This window comes from Salmo trutta, chromosome 21, assembly GCF_901001165.1.
Source record: "Salmo trutta chromosome 21, fSalTru1.1, whole genome shotgun sequence".
NCBI lineage: Eukaryota > Metazoa > Chordata > Actinopteri > Salmoniformes > Salmonidae > Salmo > Salmo trutta.
In genome coordinates this window covers 347817-366267 of record NC_042977.1, presented here as the reverse complement: position 1 = coordinate 366267, position 18451 = coordinate 347817, and the positions used below count along the sequence as shown (strand labels likewise).

General features: G+C 44.5%; 1 protein-coding gene across 9 annotated transcripts in view; it reads right to left on the bottom strand.

The window, feature by feature from the left end:
• The window catches only part of asap1a (ArfGAP with SH3 domain, ankyrin repeat and PH domain 1a), a 210569-nt gene that overhangs the window by 112073 nt on the left and 80045 nt on the right, over positions 1-18451 (bottom strand). For all 9 annotated transcript variants that reach the window (XM_029703926.1, XM_029703921.1, XM_029703920.1 and 6 more), the window contains 3 exons: positions 16212-16286; positions 6719-6768; positions 6451-6580 (listed from right to left, as the gene is read on the bottom strand). In XM_029703926.1, the coding sequence (XP_029559786.1) occupies positions 6451-6580; positions 6719-6768; positions 16212-16286 (255 nt within the window). The remainder of the gene's footprint in view (positions 1-6450; positions 6581-6718; positions 6769-16211; positions 16287-18451) is intronic.

Below are 18451 nucleotides of genomic sequence, written 5' to 3'. Positions count from 1 at the left end.
TTACTTTTTTGTTTCCTTCGTTGCAGGTTATGAGAATCTATCGTCTGAGGCTGCAGCAATATCCCTTGACTTTACCTGAAGTGATACAAGATCACCGGTGAAGTGCAGCCAGTGGAACGGAAGAGGAATCCCTCAATACCGGCAGTTATCTACGGGACTGATACCAGTGTGGAAGAGCTGGTCATGTCTAATAGTTATCTATGGGATTGATACCAGTGTGGAAGAGCTGGTCATGTCTAATAGTTATCTATGGGACTGATACCAGTGTGGAAGAGCTGGTCATGTCTAATAGTTATCTATGGGACTGATACCAGTGTGGAAGAGCTGGTCATGTCTCATAGTTATCTATGGGACTGATACCGGTGTAGAAGAGCTGGTCATGTCTCATAGTTATCTATGGGACTGATACCAGTGGAAGAGCTGGTCATGTCTAATAGTTATCTATGGGACTGATACCAGTGTGGAAGAGCTGGTCATGTCTAATAGTTATCTATGGGACTGATACCAGTGTGGAAGAGCTTGTCATGTCTAATAGTTATCAATGGGACTGATACCAGTGTGGAAGAGCTTGTCATGTCTAATAGTTATCAATGGGACTGATATCAGTGTGGAAGAGCTGGTCATGTCTAATAGTTATCTATGTGGGACTGATACCAGTGTGGAACAGCTGGTCACTTTTAAAGGACTTGGTGAATGATTACCTTGACAATAGGATGATTGAATATTATTGTCTTGCAGACAAGTGGAAGATGGTTGAAATGATTTTCTTTGAGTTTGCTCCTAATACAGGATGTGGGTGGTGGTTCCATTTCCAGCACAGAGATGCATCAGCAGGATGAGGGACGCTGAGGCGTCAATACATTTTTACCTCTCTCTACACTATGGCACAGTAGTCAATCAAAGTAGATGTTGGGTTTGTACGTCTGCTCCATTCACATCAAGGGCAGGTATTCCATTAAGGGCTATTCCCTTTAACCATTGTGAAATGTGGGGTATATGGAGAGATGTTTATTGGTATAAGGCGATTATTGGTACTAATTTGGTTAAGAAAGTTGAGTATCAACATGCGAGAGTACCTAGTTCTGCAGATAGGTGCTGGAGGAGTTGTGGCAAGGGTCTTGTTATTTGGGATATGTTGTACCTCATGTAAGACAATCTGTGAATTCTACTTTTTCAAAGCCTCATAAATGTGTGATTAAAGAAACCGAGAGATTGCAATTGTGATCATTTCAATTGTGTTTTCCTCTTATGTTATTTCTAAAATAGCACAGGAAGTTATTAATATGGCTAACCCTGGGAGTCATAGCGAATTGTACAGTTGAGAGTTAATTACAGCTGAGATGGTTGCCATTCGGACTGTGGCAATGCAAAATTGTTTGGCCCTGGATTAACTTCTGGCCGTACAAGGGTGTACATGTGCTGTTATTAGTGCTGGATGCTGTACTTACATTCCTGATCATTCTGAGGAAATAACTGACCTAATCCGAAAGATCAGGACTGAGTGAGATAAATATCATAATTACAATCCAGTTGATTTAGGTTTAGTCATGTGGTTGTCTTCCACATTCGGTACATGGGGAAGTTTTTTGGTGAGCATGATACTTCCAATAGTGGGAGTTGTGGTTATTTTTCTTATCCTCATCCAGGTTATCAAGTGTGCTATTGCCCGATGTTTGTTTGCTAAAATCCGACGGTTACGTGATAGGGGATATCATAAGATTCATCAACCGTGTCTTTTTGGAGATGGGTGTCAGTGGTGTTCACCAGAATGTGATGGGGATCATAAGGGTCTTCACCATCACACCAAACCTCATGATTGTGGTCAATGTGTCCGTGGTAACTGTCCTCGGTGCTGTAATGAACCATGCTCCCTCAGGTGTGGTATCACAACTGTTAATACTTATTTTCTATAACTTTGTGGGAAATCTATTTCTTATGGCAATGGCAAGTAGAACATGGCCTTTGTGTTTTATAGAAATGCAAGGTGTTTAATGTAAATGATTTTATGCTTACTGCTGATGTTTTTAACTGTCTATTTTTTGGTCTAGGGGGGAGTGTAATAAAATTTGGAAGACAGACAACGCAGAGTTTGAGAGGACTAAAAAACTAGAGTACTAATGGTCAATAGCGAATTGTAAATAGGAGTTGGGTTTCAGTTCGGAATCTGTAGAATGTCACTCCTGAACTCAGAGCGACGTGTTCTACGTGGGCCACGTTTTCATTGGTCTGTACATTGAGTCTGGAGTGGGATAATTTTATTTGGCCATTGGCCAAGTTGTCCTACAAGGACTTCTGATTGGTCAACCCCAGGCAAGGGTGGGGGGTTATAAGTGGCATCCTGTCCTTTGTTCTGGGGGGGAAAAGCTGAGGACAGGGGGAGACTTATCATCTGACTCCTAGCTTAACATCTTGATTTGTCCTCTCTGAATAAACATATTTTCCTTTGGAGTTTGTGTTATTGAAAAATAACAAATTGCTAACATATGAGATTCTTCAAAGTATCCACCCTTTGCCTTGATGACAGCTTTACACAATCTTGGCATTCTCTCAACCAGCTTTACGAAGTAGTCACCTGGAATGCAGTTCAATTAACAGGTGAGCCCTGTTAAAAGTTAATTTGTGGAATTTCTTTCCTCCTTTGAGCCAATCAGTTGTGTTGTGACAAGGTAGGGGTGGTATACAGAAGATAACCCTATTTGGTAAAAGACCAAGTCCATATTAGGTCAAGAACAGCTCAAATAAGCAAAAAGAAACGACAGTCCATCATTACATTAAGTCACTTTGAAAGTTTCTTCAAGAACAGTTGCACAAACAATCAAGCACTATGATTGATGAAACTGGCTCTCATGAGGACCGCCACAGGAATGGAAGACCCAAAGTTACCTCTGCTGCAGAGGATAAGTTCATTAGAGTTACCAGCCTCAGAAAATGCAGCCCAAATAAATGCTTCACAGAGTTAATGTAACAGAAACATCTCAACAACTGACGCAGAGTAGGTGAACGGATGATCTCTGCATGTGTGGTTCCCACCCCGTGAAGCATGGAGGAGGAGGTATGTTGGTGTGAGGGTGCTTTGCTGGTGACACTGTCGGTTATTTATTTAGAATTCAAAGCACACAACTTTTTAGGGTATAGGGGGCAGTATTTTCGAGTTTGGATGAAAAGCGTGCCCAGAGTAAACTGCCTAATACTCGGGCCCAGAGTCAAATATTTGCATATTATTAGTAGATTTGGATAGAAAACACTGACGTTTCTAAAACTGTTTGAATGATGTCTCTGAGTATAACAGAACTCATATGGCAGGCAAAAACCTGAGAAAAAAATCCAACCAGGAAGTGTGGAAATCTGAGGTTTGTAGTTTTTCAAGTGATTGCCTATCCAGTATACAGTGTCTGTGGGGTCATTTTGCACTTCCTAAGGCTTCCACTAGATGTCAACAGTCTTTAGAACGTTGTTTCATGCTTCTACTGTGAATGGGGACAGAATAAGAGCCATTGGAATCAGATGACTGAGAAAATGACATGAGCTCAATCGTGCACACTCCCGTGAGAGTTAGGTGTGTTCCTTTACATTTCTGAAGACAAAGGAATCGTCCGGTTGGAATATTATGGAAGATTTATGATAAAAACATCCTAAAGATTGATTCTATACATCGTTTGACATGTTTCTACGAACTGTAATATAACGTTTTTGACTTTTCGTCTGAACTTACTGCACGAGCACAGTGCATTTGGATTACTCGACGGAACGCGCAAACAAAAAGGAGGTATTTGGACATAAAGGATGGACTTTATCGAACAAAACAAACATTTATTGTGGAACTGGGATTCCTGGGAGTGCATTCCGATGAAGATCATCAAAGGTAAGTGAATATTTATAATGGTATTTGTGACTTCTGTTGACTCCAAAATGGCGGGTATCTGTATGGATTGTTTTGATGTCTGAGCACTGTACTCAGATTATTGCAAAGTTTGCTTTCGCCGTAAAGCTTTTTTGAAATCTGACACAGCGGTTGCATTAAGGAGAAGTGTATCTTTAATTCTGTGCATAAACTTTGATAAAATATACAAGTGTTATGATAAGTATTTCTGTAAATTGATGTGGTTCTCTGCAAAGTCACCGGAGGTTTTGGAGGCAACACATTACTGAACATAACGCGCAAATGTAAACTGAGATTTTTGGATAGAAATATGAACTTTATTGAACAAAACATACATGTATTGTGTAACATGAAGTCCTATAAGTGCCATCTGATGAAGATCAAAGGTTAGTGATACATTTTATCTCTATTTCTGCTTTTTGTGACTCCTCTCTTTGGCTGGAAAATGGCTGTGTTTTTTTGTGACTAGGTGCTGACCTAACATAATCGTTTGGTGTGCTTTCACTGTAAAGCCTTTTTGATATCGGAGACTGTGATTGGATTAATGAGAATCGTATCTTTAAAATGGTGTATAATACTTGTATGTTTGAGAAATTTTTATTATGAGATTTTTGCTGTTTTGAATTTGGCACTCTGCACTTTCACTGGCTGTTGTCATATCGATCCCGTTAACGGGATTTCAGCCGTAAGAAGTTAAGAACAAATTCTTATTTACAAGGCCAGCCTACTCCTTCCTCCCCATCGGGGAATTGAACCCCGGTCTCCCAGGTGCCCACACGACATAGGGATTCTTTAGCTACATAACACAGTACTGTACTCCCGACCGTCACGTTGTACAGCGCCATATTTTCCATTCCATCCTAATGGAAACCCAGAGGGTTCTTGGAATAGAAACACCATAATATTAATTTAATTAATTAAGCAAGTACCAGTCAAAAGTTTGGACACACCTACTCATTCCAGGGTTTTTCTTAATTTTTACTATTTTCTACATTACAGAATAATAGTGAAGAGATCACAACTATGAAATAACACATATGGAATCAGTTAACGAGAAATTCTTATTTACAAGGACAGGCTACTCCTTCCTCCCCGTCGGGGATTTGAACCCCGGGTCTCCCGCGTGCCTGCATTCTCTTGTACAGGCACTATTGAAGGCTATCACATGCTTCTCCAAGATGCCCTCTGGTGGTCAAACTAGCACTAACTAGCATTAATGGTACCAGTGGTTCACACTTCAATAACGTGCCATAGAATTCTGCGGCACCATGCATGCTGCAACTTTTAAAGGACGAACCGCTGTATACGTCAACCCAGATTATCCCAATCGGTGACATGTCTGGTGAATATGCGGGCCATGGAAGAACTGGGACATTTTCAGCTTCCAGGAACTGTGTACAGATACTAGCGAAATGGGGCCATGCATTATCATGCTGAAACATGAGCTGATGGTGGCGGAATCAGGATCTCGTCACGGTATCTCTGTGCATTCAAATTGCCATAGATAAAGCACAAGTGTGTTTGTTGTCCGTAACTTATGCCTGCCCATACCCTAACCCCACCACCACTATGGGGCACTCTGTTCACAACATTGACATCAGCAAACCGCTCACCCACATGACACCATACACGCTGTCTGCCATCTGCCCGGTACAGTTGAAACCGGGATTCATCTGTGAAGAACACACTTCTCCAGCGTGCCAGTGGGCATCAAAGGTGAGCATTTGCCAACTGAAGTAGGTTATGAACCTGGTCAAGACCCCCAGTGTCTTGCCTAGTTAAATAAAGGTTCAATAAAAAACAATTAAAAATTAAAAATTCTGACAGTTTGTCATCAGCTGTGCGGGTGGCTGGTCTCAGATGATCTCGCAGGTGAAGAAACCGGATGTGGAGGATCTTGTCACTGTATTTTTGTGCATTGAAATTGCCATCAATAAAATGCAATTGTGCTCGTTGTCCATATCTAATGCCTGCCCATGCCATACCCATCATTCACATCTTTGACATAAGCAAACCGCTCACTCACACAATGCAATACACGTGAAATGTGGTTGTGAGGCCGGCTGAATGTACTCCCAAATTCTCTAAAACGACATTGGAGGCAGCTTATGGTAGAGAAATGAACATTAAATTCTCTGGCAACAGCTCTGGTGGACATTACTGCAGTCAGCATGCCAATTGCACGCTCCCTCAAAACTTGGGACATCTGTGGCATTGTGTTGTGTGACAAAACTGCACATTTTAGAGTGGCCTTTTATTGTCCACAGCACAAGGTGCACCTGTGTAATAATCATACTGTTTAATCAGCTTCTTGATATGCCACACCTCTCAGATGGATGGATTATATTGGCAAAGGAGAAATGCTCACTAACAGGGATGTAAACACATTTGTGCCCAAAATTTGAGAGAAATAAGCTTTCTGTGCGTATGAAAAACACTTTACATGTTGCGTTTATATTTTTGTTCAGTCACAGAGAGTGGAGGAAGAGCGAGAAGCTAAAGCAGAGCATGAGAGAGAAATTATGTGCACATATTATCCCATCCACACGCAAGCACACAAACTCACTGACCTCGCACATCTGTAACTGGAAGAGACGTCGCTCCTTCTCCATCTCCTCTGCAATCTCAGCTCCAGTAATCTCAGTCCGGATCATCCCATGTTGTTTAGCATGCTCCCTCTTCTCCTTCTCAATCTTGGTGCTGGGGGAAATATCCAGAATTTCACTCAAGGTAAGGATCACATTCAAAATACAGTCACAAGAATACAATTCAAATCATTTAAAAGTTGACTTACACAAGCACATACACACACACGAATGTACAGTAAAGCAAACTTACAACTTAGCCTCATAGTCCTTCCATGCCTTGTCAAATGGCTTCTTTATGTCCTGAAGATTAACAAGGAAATAATCAAATTATTGCAAATAAATCAATATTCCCATTTTTCTCAATCATGCACAACCACTCTTTTGGAACTGTGGTCAATCGTACCTATAGAACAGGGGTCTTCCACCTTTTCTAGCATGAGAGCTTTAAAAAATTTTTTTAAAAACATATTGTGAGCTACAAATTGTTTGGGTCACACTTTTTGGTAGCTCATATAATATAACACTGTCATGACACATATTTAGACCTGTTGTGACATATATTGCGTTATTCTATGGCTGTTATGACACCTAAATAAGTGTCAAAACCCACAAAACCTACCACACAAGGCAAAACATTACACCATAGCCTACGTGTCAACAGTATGTTTATGTTAATTATCATTTTCAGAAATGGACCATATTAAATTATATATATTAAATTATAGTTGTAATTGCGCACACATTGATGTCAGACATGGACCTACCCCAATGCTCTGCTCTGTTCCCTGTTCTCTCCCCTCTGCACAGGCCATACAAACGCTTCACACCGCGTGGCCGCTCCCACTCTAACCTGGTGGTCCCAGCGCGCACGACCCACGTGGAGTTCCAGGTCTCCGGCAGCCTCTGGAACTGCCGGTCTGCGGCCAACAAGGCTGAGTTCATCTCAGCCTATGCTACCCTCCAGTCCCTAGACTTCCTGGCGCTGACGGAAACATGGATTACCACAGCTAACACTGCTACTCCTACTGCTCTCTCCTCGTCTGCCCACGTGTTCTCGCATACCCCTAGAGCATCGAGCCAGCGGGGTGGTGGCACTGGAATCCTCATCTCTCCCAAGTGGACATTCTCTCTTTCTCCCCTGACCCATCTGTCTATCTCCTCATTTGAATTCCATGCTGTCACAGTTACCAGCCCTTTCAAGCTTAACATCCTTATCATTTATCGCCCTCCAGGTTCCCTTGGAGAGTTCATCAATGAGCTTGACGCCTTGATAAGTTCCTTTCCTGAGGATGGCTCACCTCTCACAGTTCTGGGTGACTTTAACCTCCCCACGTCTACCTTTGACTCATTCCTCTCTGCCTCCTTCTTTCCACTCCTCTCCTCTTTTGACCTCACCCTCTCACCTTACCCCCCTACTCACAAGGCAGGCAATACGCTTGACCTCATCTTTACTAGATGCTGTTCTTCCACTAATCTCATTGCAACTCCCCTCCAAGTGTCCGACCACTACCTTGTATCCTTTTCCCTCTCGCTCTCATCCAACACTTCTCACTCTGCCCCTACTCGGATGGTATTGCGCCGTCCCAACCTTCGCTCTCTCTCTCCCGCTACTCTCTCCTCTTCCATTCTATCATCTCTTCCCTCTGCTCAAACCTTCTCCAACCTATCTCCTGATTCTGCCTCCTCAACCCTCCTCTCCTCCCTTTCTGCATCCTTTGATTTTCTCTGTCCCCTATCCTCCAGGCCGGCTCGGTCCTCCCCTCCTGCTCCGTGGCTCGACGACTCACTGCGAGCTCACAGAACAAGGCTCCGGGCAGCCGAGCGGAAATGGAGGAAAACTCGCCTCCCTGCGGACCTGGCATCCTTTCACTCCCTCCTCTCTACATTCTCCTCTTCTGTCTCTGCTGCTAAAGCCACTTTCTACCACTCTAAATTCCAAGCATCTGCCTCTAACCCTAGGAAGCTCTTTGCTACCTTCTCCTCCCTCCTGAATCCTCCTCCCCCTCCTCCTCCCTCTCTGCGGATGACTTCGTCAACCATTTTGAAAAGAAGGTTGACGATATCCGATCCTCGTTTGCTAAGTCAAACGACACCGCTGGTCCTGCGCACACTGCCCTACCCTGTGCTTTGACCTCTTTCTCCCCTCTCTCTCCAGATGAAATCTCGCGTCTTGTGACGGCCGGCCACCCAACAACCTGCCCACTTGACCCTATCCCCTCCTGTCTTCTCCAGACCATTTCCGGAGACCTTCTCCCCTACCTCACCTCGCTCATCAACTCATCCTTGACCGCTGGCTACGTCCCTTCCGTCTTCAAGAGAGCGAGAGTTGCACCCCTTCTGAAAAAACCTCCACTCGATCCCTCCGATGTCAACAACTACAGACCAGTATCCCTTCTTTCTTTTCTCTCCAAAACTCTTGAACGTGCCGTCCTTGGCCAGCTCTCCTGCTATCTCTCTCAGAATGACCTTCTTGATCCTAAGCAGTCAGGTTTCAAGACTGGGCATTCAACTGAGACTGCTCTTCTCTGTGGCACGGAGGCTCTCCGCACTGCTAAAGCTAACTCTCTCTCCTCTGCTCTCATCCTTCTAGACCTATCTGCTGCCTTTGATACTGTGAACCATCAGATCCTCCTCTCCACCCTCTCCGAGTTGGGCATCTCCGGCGCGGCCCACGCTTGGATTGCGTCCTACCTGACAGGTCGCTCCTACCAGGTGGAGTGGCGAGAATCTGTCTCCGCACCACGTGCTCTCACCACTGGTGTCCCCCAGGGCTCTGTTCTAGGCCCTCTCCTATTCTCGCTATACACCAAGTCACTTGGCTCTGTCATATCCTCACATGGTCTCTCCTATCATTGCTATGCAGACGACACACAATTAATCTTCTCCTTTCCCCCCTCTGATAACCAGGTGGCGAATCGCATCTCTGCATGTCTGGCAGACATATCAGTGCGGATGATGGATCACCACCTCAAGCTGAACCTCGGCAAGACGGAGCTGCTCTTCCTCCCGGGGAAGGACTGCCCATTCCATGATCTCGCCATCACGGTTGACAACTCCCTTGTGTCCTCCTCCCAGAGTGCTAAGAACCTTGGCGTGATCCTGGACAACACCCTGTCGTTCTCCACTAACATCAAGGCGGTGACCCGATCCTGTAGGTTCATGCTCTACAACATTCGCAGAGTACGACCCTGCCTCACACAGGAAGCGGCGCAGGTCCTAATCCAGGCACTTGTCATCTCCCGTCTGGATTACTGCAACTCGCTGTTGGCTGGGCTCCCTGCCTGTGCCATTAAACCCCTACAACTCATCCAGAACGGCGCAGCCCGTCTGGTGTTCAACCTTCCCAAGTTCTCTCACGTCACCCCGCTCCTCCGCTCTCTCCACTGGCTTCCAGTTGAAGCTCGCATCCGCTACAAGACCATGGTGCTTGCCTACGGAGCTGTGAGGGGAACGGCACCTCCGTACCTTCAGGCTCTGATCAGGCCCTACACCCAAACAAGGGCACTGCGTTCATCCACCTCTGGCTTGCTCGCCTCCCTACCTCTGAGGAAGCACAGTTCCCGCTCAGCCCAGTCAAAACTGTTCGCTGCTCTGGCACCCCAATGGTGGAACAAGCTCCCTCACGACGCCAGGACAGCGGAGTCAATCACCACCTTCCGGAGACACCTGAAACCCCACCTCTTTAGGGAATACCTGGGATAGGATAAAGTAATCCTTCTAACCCCCCCCCCTTAAAAGATTTAGATGCACTATTGTAAAGTGGTTGTTCCACTGGATATCATAAAGGTGAATGCACCAATTTGTAAGTCGCTCTGGATAAGAGCGTCTGCTAAATGACTTAAATGTAAATGTAAATGGTACCAAAACATGTCAGCAGCATTGAAGGTCCCCAATAACACCAGTAGCCTCCATCAGTCTTTTATGGAGGTTTGGAAAAACCAAGACTCTTCCTAGAGCTGGCCGCCCGGCTAAACTGAGCAATCGAGGGAGAATGGCCTTGTTGGGAGGTGACCAAGAACCCGATGGTCACTCTGACGGTGCTCTAGAGTTCTTCTGTGCAGATGAGATTAATCTTCCTGAAGGACAACCATCTCTGCAGCACTCCACCAATCAGGCCTTTATGGTAGAGTGGCCAGACGGAAGCCACTCCTCAGTAAAAGGCACATGACAGCCACCTTGGAGTTTGCCAAAAGGCACCTAAAGACTCTCAGACCATGAGAAACTAGATTCTCTGGTCTGATGAACCCATGACTGAACCCATGATTGAAATCTTTGGCCTGAATGCAAACAGTCACGTCTGGAGGAAACTTGGAACCATCCCTAAGGTGAAGCATGGTGGTGGCAGCATCATGCTGTGGGGATGTTTTTCAGTGGCAGGGACGGGGAGACTACTCAAGATTGAGGGAAAGATGAACGGAGCAAAGTCAGAGAGATCCTTGATGAAAACCTGCTCCGGAGCACTCAGGACCTCAGACTGGGGCGAAGGTTCACCTTCCAATGGACAACAACCCTAAGCATACAGCCAAAACAACGCAGGAGTGGCTTCGGGACAAGTCTCTGAATGTTCTTTAGTGGCTCAGCCAGAGCCTGGACTTGAACCGGATTGAAAATCTCTGGAGACCTGAAAATAGCTGTTCAGCGACACTCCCCATCCAACCTGACAGAGTTTGAGAGGATCAGCAGAGAATGGGAGAAACTCCCCATAATCAGGTGTGCAAAGCTGGAATTTGCCAGTTTTACGGTATCTTATAGTTTTGATGAATGTATTTTCTGTTTTGAGAAGACATTTCTGTGTCTTGTGTACACGGATTTAACCTCTCTTGGGGAGGTTCACACTATTCAACAGCCAGTGAAAAATCAGAGCGCCAAATTCAAAACCACAAAATGTCATAATTCAAAGTTCTCAAACATACGACTATTTTACACCATTTTAAAGATACACGTCTTCTTAATGTAACCACATTGTCCGATTTCACCACAGCCATTTTCCTAGCAAGGACAGGCGTCACAAAAAACAGAAAACCAGCTCAAATTAAGCACTAACCTTTGACGATCTTCATCAGATGACACTCCTAGGACATCATGTTACACAATACATGCATTTTTTGTTCGATCAAGTTGATATTTATATCCAAATAGAGCATTTTACATTGGCGCGTGATGTTCAGAAAATATTTTGCCTCCAATACTGCCGGTGAATCAGCACTACAATTTACAAAAATACTCAACATAAACATTGATAAAATATTAAACTGTTATTCAAAGAATTATAGATTAACATCTCCTTTATGCAACCGCTGTGACAGATTTCAAAAAAGCTTCACGGGGAAAGCACACTTTGCAATAATCTGAGTACTGCGCCCAGAAAAAGACATCAAGTAATACAGATACCCGCCATTTTGGAGTCATCTAAAATCATAAATAGCATTAGAAATATTCACTTACCTTTGATGATCTTCATCAGAAGGCACTTCCAGGAATCACAGGTCCACAATAAATGTTTTGTTTGATAAAGTCCATAATTTATGTCCAAATACCTCGTTGTTTGCGCGTTCAGTAAGCTACTCCAAGTGTAGGAAGCGCGGCCAAAATGTCACGACAAAAAGTAAAAAAAAGATATTTACGTTTGTTCAAACATGTCAAACGTTGTATATCATCAATCTTTAGGGCCTTTTTAACTTAGAACTTCAATAATATTCCAACGTGTTGAAAAACATTTTGGAACACAGCTACCCCTCACGTGAATGCGCGCCAATGAAGTCATGTCCTTTCCTGAGTCAACAACTTCCAACTTCCTTTGTTGGCTCTCTGTTCACCATAGACGCCTCAAACAACTTTCTAAAGACTGTTGACATCAAGCCTTAGGAAGTGCAAAATGAACCCCAAGTCACTGTGTTGGATAGGCAATCACTTAAAAACTACAGCCTCAGATCCTCCACTTCCTGGTTGGATTTTTTCTCAGGTTTTTGCCTGCCATATGAGTTCTGTTATACTCACAGACATCATTCAAACAGTTTAGAAACTGCCGAGTGTTTTCTATCCAAATCTGCTGCCCGAGTAGTAGGCCGTTTAATTTGGGTACATTTTTCGTACGGCCGTGAAAATACTGCCCCCTACCCAAGAGAGGTTAAGATGGCACCGGAGAAGAGGGCAGACTTTTTACATTTCCCCAACCGATAGTGTTTTTTTGTTTGTAACTTATTTTTTTTACTCATTTTGTACATAATGCTGCTACTACCATCTCTTATGACCCAAAATAACTTCTGGACATCAGGACAGCGATTACTCACCACGGACTGGCAGAATCCTTTTTTTCCTTTAACAAGTCTGACGAGGCCTACGTGAACGATATACTTCTTTCTCAGGAACAGGCCCAGATCCCTGTGATTTGCGTGTTGAGGAGGCGGAGAAAAAGGAGGCGGAGAAAAAGGGGCCGGAGGGTGGGCTGCCTTCTGAGAATTTGTAGGTGACCGAATAAAACCCCACTTCCTTCCATTCTGCTAGCAAACGTGCAATCTTTGGACAATAACACAGATGACCTACGCGGAAGATTAAACTACCGACGGGACATTCACAACAGTAATATCTTACGCTTCACGGAGATGTGGCTGAACGACAACACTATCAGCATACAGCTGGCTGGTTATAAACTACACTGGCAGGATAGACCAGTGGCGTCTGGTAAGACAAGGGGCAGCGGACTATGCATTTTTGTAAATAACAGCTGGTGCATGACATCTATGGAAGTCTCGAGCTATTGCTCGCCTGAGGTAGAGTATCTCATGATAAACTGTAGACCACACTACCTACCTAGAGAGTTTATCTGTATTTTTCGTAGCTGTTTACATACCACCACAGTCAGGCTGGCACTAAGACAGCATTGAATGAGCTGTATTCCGCCATAAGCAAACAAGAAAACGCTCACCCAGAGGCGGCGCTCCTAGTAGCTGGGGACTTACGGGTCGGTAGTCGTTTAGTCGTAAATGCAGGGAAACTTAGATCTGTTTTAGCAAATTACTATCAGCATGTTAAATGTGCAACCAAAGGGGGAAAAAAACGCTGGACCACCTTTACTCCACACAAAGAGATGCATACAAAGCTCTCCCTCGCCCTCCATTTGGCAAATCTGACCATAATTCTATCCTCCTGATTCCTGCTTACAAGCTAAAATTAAAGCAGGAAGCACCAGTGACTAGATCAATAAAAATGTGGTCAGATGAAGCAGATGCTAAGCCACAGGACTGTTTTGCTAACACAGGCTGGAATATGTTTCCCGGGATTCCTCAGATGGAATTGAGAAGTATACCACATCAGTCATTGGCTTCATCAATAAGTGCATCGATGACATCGTCCCCACAGTGACCGTACGTACATACTCCAACAAGAAGCCATGGAATACAGGCAACATCCGCACTGAGCTAAAGGCTAGAGCTGCCGCTTTCAAGGAGTGGTACTCTAAACCGGAAGCTTATAAGAAATTCCGCTATGCCCTCCGACGAACCATCAAACAGGCAGAGCTTCAATAAAGGACTAAGATCGAATCATACTACACTGGCTCTGACGCTCGTCGGATGTGGCAGGGCTTGCAAACCATTACAGACTACAAAGGGAAGCACAGCCGAGAGCTGCCCAGTGACACGAGCCTACCAGACGAGCTAAACTACTTCTATGCTCGCTTCGAGGCAAATTACACTGAAACATGCATGAGAGCACCAGCTGTTCTGGAAGACTGTGATCATGCTCTCCGCAGCCAATGTGAGTAAGACCTTTAAACAGGACAACATTCACAAGGCCGCAGGGCCAGACGGATTATCAGGACGTGTACTGCGAGCATGCGCTGACCAACTGGCAAGTGTCTTCACTGACATTTTCAACCTCTCTCTGTCCGAGTCTATAATACCTACATGTTTTAAGCAGACCACCATAGTGCCTGTGCTCAAGAACACTAAAGTAACCTACCTAAACGACTACCGACCCGTAGCACTCACGTCTGTAGCCATGAAGTGTTTTGAAAGGCTGGTCATGGCTCACATCAACACCATTATCCAAGAAACCCTAGACCCACTCCAATTTGCATACCACCCCAACAAATTCACAGATGGAGCACTCTCTATTGCACTCCACACTGCCCTTTCCCACATGGACAAAAGGAACACCGATGTGAGAATGCTATTGATTGACTACAGCTCAGCGCTCAACACCATAGTGGACCCTGGGACTAAACACTTCCCACTGCAACTGGATCCTGGAGTTCCTGACGGGCCGCCCCCAGGTGATAAGGGTAGGTAACAACACATCCGCCACGCTGATCCTCAACACAGGGGCACCTAAGGGGTGTGTGCTCAGTCCCCTCCTGTACTCCCTGTTCACTCATGACTGCATGGCCAGGCACGACTCCAACACCATCAATAAGTTTGCTGATGACAGTGGTAGGCCTGGTCACCGACAACAATGAGACAGCCTATAGGGAGGTCAGATACCTGACTGTGTGGTACCAGGACAAGAACCTCTCCCACAACGTGATCAAGACAAAATAGATGATTGTGCACTGCAGGAAGAAGAGGACCAAGCACGCCCCCATTCTCATCAACAGGGCTGCAGTAGAGCAGGTTGAGAGCTTCAAGTTCCTTGGTGTCCACATCACAATCAAACTAACATGGTCCCAACACACCAAGACAGTCATGAAGAGGGCACGACAAAACCTATTCCCCCTCAGGAGACTGAAAAGATTTGGCATGTGTCCTCAGATCCTCAAAAGGTTCTACAGCTGCACCATCGAGAGCATCCTGACTGGTTGCATCCCTGCCTGGTATGGCAACTGCTCGGCCTCCAACCGCAAGGCACTACAGTGGGTAGTGTGAACGGCCCAGTACATCACTGGGGCCAAGCTTCCTGCCATCCAGGACCTCAATACCAGGCGGTGTCAGAGGAAAGCCTAAACATTGTCAAAGACTCCAGCCACTCTGGTCATAGACTGTTCTCTCTGCTACCGCACGGTAAGCGGTACCGGAGCGCCAAGGCTAGGTCCAAGAGGCTTCTAAACAGATTCTACCCCCAAGCCATTAGACTCCTGAACACCTAATCAAATGGCTATGCAGACTATTTGCATTGCGCCCCCCCCCCCTTTTACACTGCTGCAACACTCTGTTGTTATCATCTCACTTTAATAACTCTACCTACATGTACATATTACCTCAACTAACCAGTGCCCCCACACATTGACTCTGTACCGGTACCCCCCTGAATACAGTCTCGCTATTATTATTTTACTGCTGCTCTTTAATTACTTGTTACTTTTATTTCTTATTCTTATCCGTATTTTTGTTAAACTGCATTGTCGGTTAGGGGCTCGTAAGTAAGCATTTCACTGTAAGGTCTACCAACACCTGTTGTATTCGGCGCATGTGACTAATACAATTTGATTAGATGATTTGATGTACACTCATGCATCAACAAGAAAAAGGGCCCAGCAGAATTTTGGGGCTGACATCAGGAAATGGCAGTCAAAAATAGGACACATTTATTTTGGACTGTGTTTTAAAGGAAAGCCAGAGTGAAAAACTCAATGACTAGTACTTCTGAGATTTACTATGTAGATTTTCAGATCTAGGTTTAATAATGTTATGGGTCAGTAATTCTTTGCAAAGAGACAGCCTCTTATTAACTTGGCAGGACGTGATGAGGCCGTGGATTCTATCCAATACAGATTAGCAACCTTAACACTTTCAAAAGCAACAACTTACCCCCTTAACTCCTTTGAGGTCCCCTTTGAGAAGAGAGTCCAGGGTGAAGATCACATTATGGCTCAAGCTCTGGAGCTGTGGATGAGATAGAGGATGGTTCATTCTCAAAACAACAAAGACGATATTTTGATGGGAATTTGGTAGCTTTAATCACAGTACCTGAATTTGAGGTGTCATGCACAGAGCCAGTGAATGATTTATAACCAATCCACACTTTTATCTTTGTGGTTCTTGGATATTGCCTGGCTCAATTGACCCTTCACTAAGATCTGCCCCAGAATTTTGGCCAACCAATCGCAGCGCTCCAATGGATAGCAACTGTGGTCGAGTCCAAAGTCTCGGACAAGATCACGTTTGAAACACATGAAAGCCATTGAGGACATGACAAAATAGTTATCATCCAAAAACAAAATTGTTTAAATGGCTAAATAATTGAATAGGGCACCAGGGGTACTTGCTACTCTGATTCCTGAAATGCGGAGCCTGTTGTATTAAAAACACAGTTTGAGATCATCGTGAGGGGATTTCGCAAGTGGTTAGAATGGGGCTTCCAGGGAAAATGTTGTCAGAGGTTGCAACAGTAACCAAGGGGGTAGGGCTTAGCGAAGGGTCAATTGGTAAGAGAATGGCACCAGCAACACTAAGGTCATGGATTCAATTCCCAAAAGAATCATCACAGACATCCTAGAAATGTATTCGCCGTTTCGGACAAAAGCACCTGCTAAGTTGACCATTTTAATTATATTGCCAGAATTGCATTTGATCTGCCACTCTGAAGTTTACATACACCTTAGCCAAATATATTTAATCTCAGTTCTTGACAATTCCTGGCATTTAATCCAAGTAAAAATGCCCTGTCTTAGGTCAGTTAGGATGACCATTTTATTTTAAGAATGTAAAATGTCAGAATATTAGAAGAGAGAATTATTTATTTTAGCTTTAATTTCTTTCATCACATTCCCAGTGGGTCAGAAGTTTACATATAGTATTTGCCTTTAAATTGTTTAACTTGAGTCAAACGTTTCGGGTAGCCTTCCACAGGCTCCCAAAATAAATTGGGTGAATTTGGCCCATTTTTCCTGACAGAGCTGGTGTAACTGAGTCAGATTTTTAGGCCTCTTTGCTCGCACATGCTTTTTCAGTTCTGCCCACAAATTTTCTATAGGATTGAGGTCAGGGTTTTGTGACAGCGACTCCAATACCTTGACTTTATTGTCCTTAAGCCATTTTGCCACAACTTTGGAAGTATGCTTGGGGTCATTGTCAATTTGGAAGACCCATTTGCGACCAAGCTTTAACTTCCTGACTGGTGTCTTGAGATGTTGTTTCAATGTATCCACATAATTTTCCTCCCTCATGATGCCTTCTATTTTGTGAAGTGCACCAGTCCCTCCTGCAGCAAAGCACCCCCACAACATGATGCTGCCACCCCCGTGCTTCACGGTTGGGATGGGGTTCTTCGGCTTGCAAGCTTCCCCCTTTTTCCTCCAAACATAACGATGGTCATTATGGCCAAACAGTTCCATTTTTGTTTCATCAGACCAGAGGACACTTCTCCAAAAAGTACGATCTTTGTCCCCATGTGCAGTCACAAACCATAGTCTGGCTTTTTTTTAATGGTGGTTTTGGAGCAGTAGCTTCTTCCTTGCTGTTCGGCCTTTCAGGTTATGTCAATATAGGACTCGTTTTACTGTGGATATAGATACTTTTGTACCTGTTTCCTCCAGCATCTTCACAAGGTCCTTTGCTATTGTTCTGGGATTGATTTGCACATTTCGCACCAAAGTACATTCATCTCTAGGAGACAGAACGCGTCTCCTTCCTGAGCGGTATGACGGCTGCATGGTCCCATGGTGTTTATACTTGTGTACTACTGTTTGTACAGATGAACGTGGTACCTTCAGGTGTTTGGAAATTGCTCCCAAGGATGAGCCAGACTTGTGGAGGTCTACAATTTTTTTCTAAGGTCTTGGCTGATTTCTTTTGATTCTCCCATGTTGTCAAGCAAAGAGGCACGGAGTTTGAAGGTAGGCGTTGAAAAACATCCACAGGTACAACTCCAATTGACCCAAATTATGTCCATTACCCTATCAGAAGCTTCTAAAGCCATGACATAATTTTCTGGAATTTTCCTAGCTGTTTAAAGGCACAGTGAACTTAGTGTATGTAAACTTCTGACCCACTGGAATTGTGATACAGTGAATTATAGGTGAAATAACGAGTTTTAATGATTCCAATCT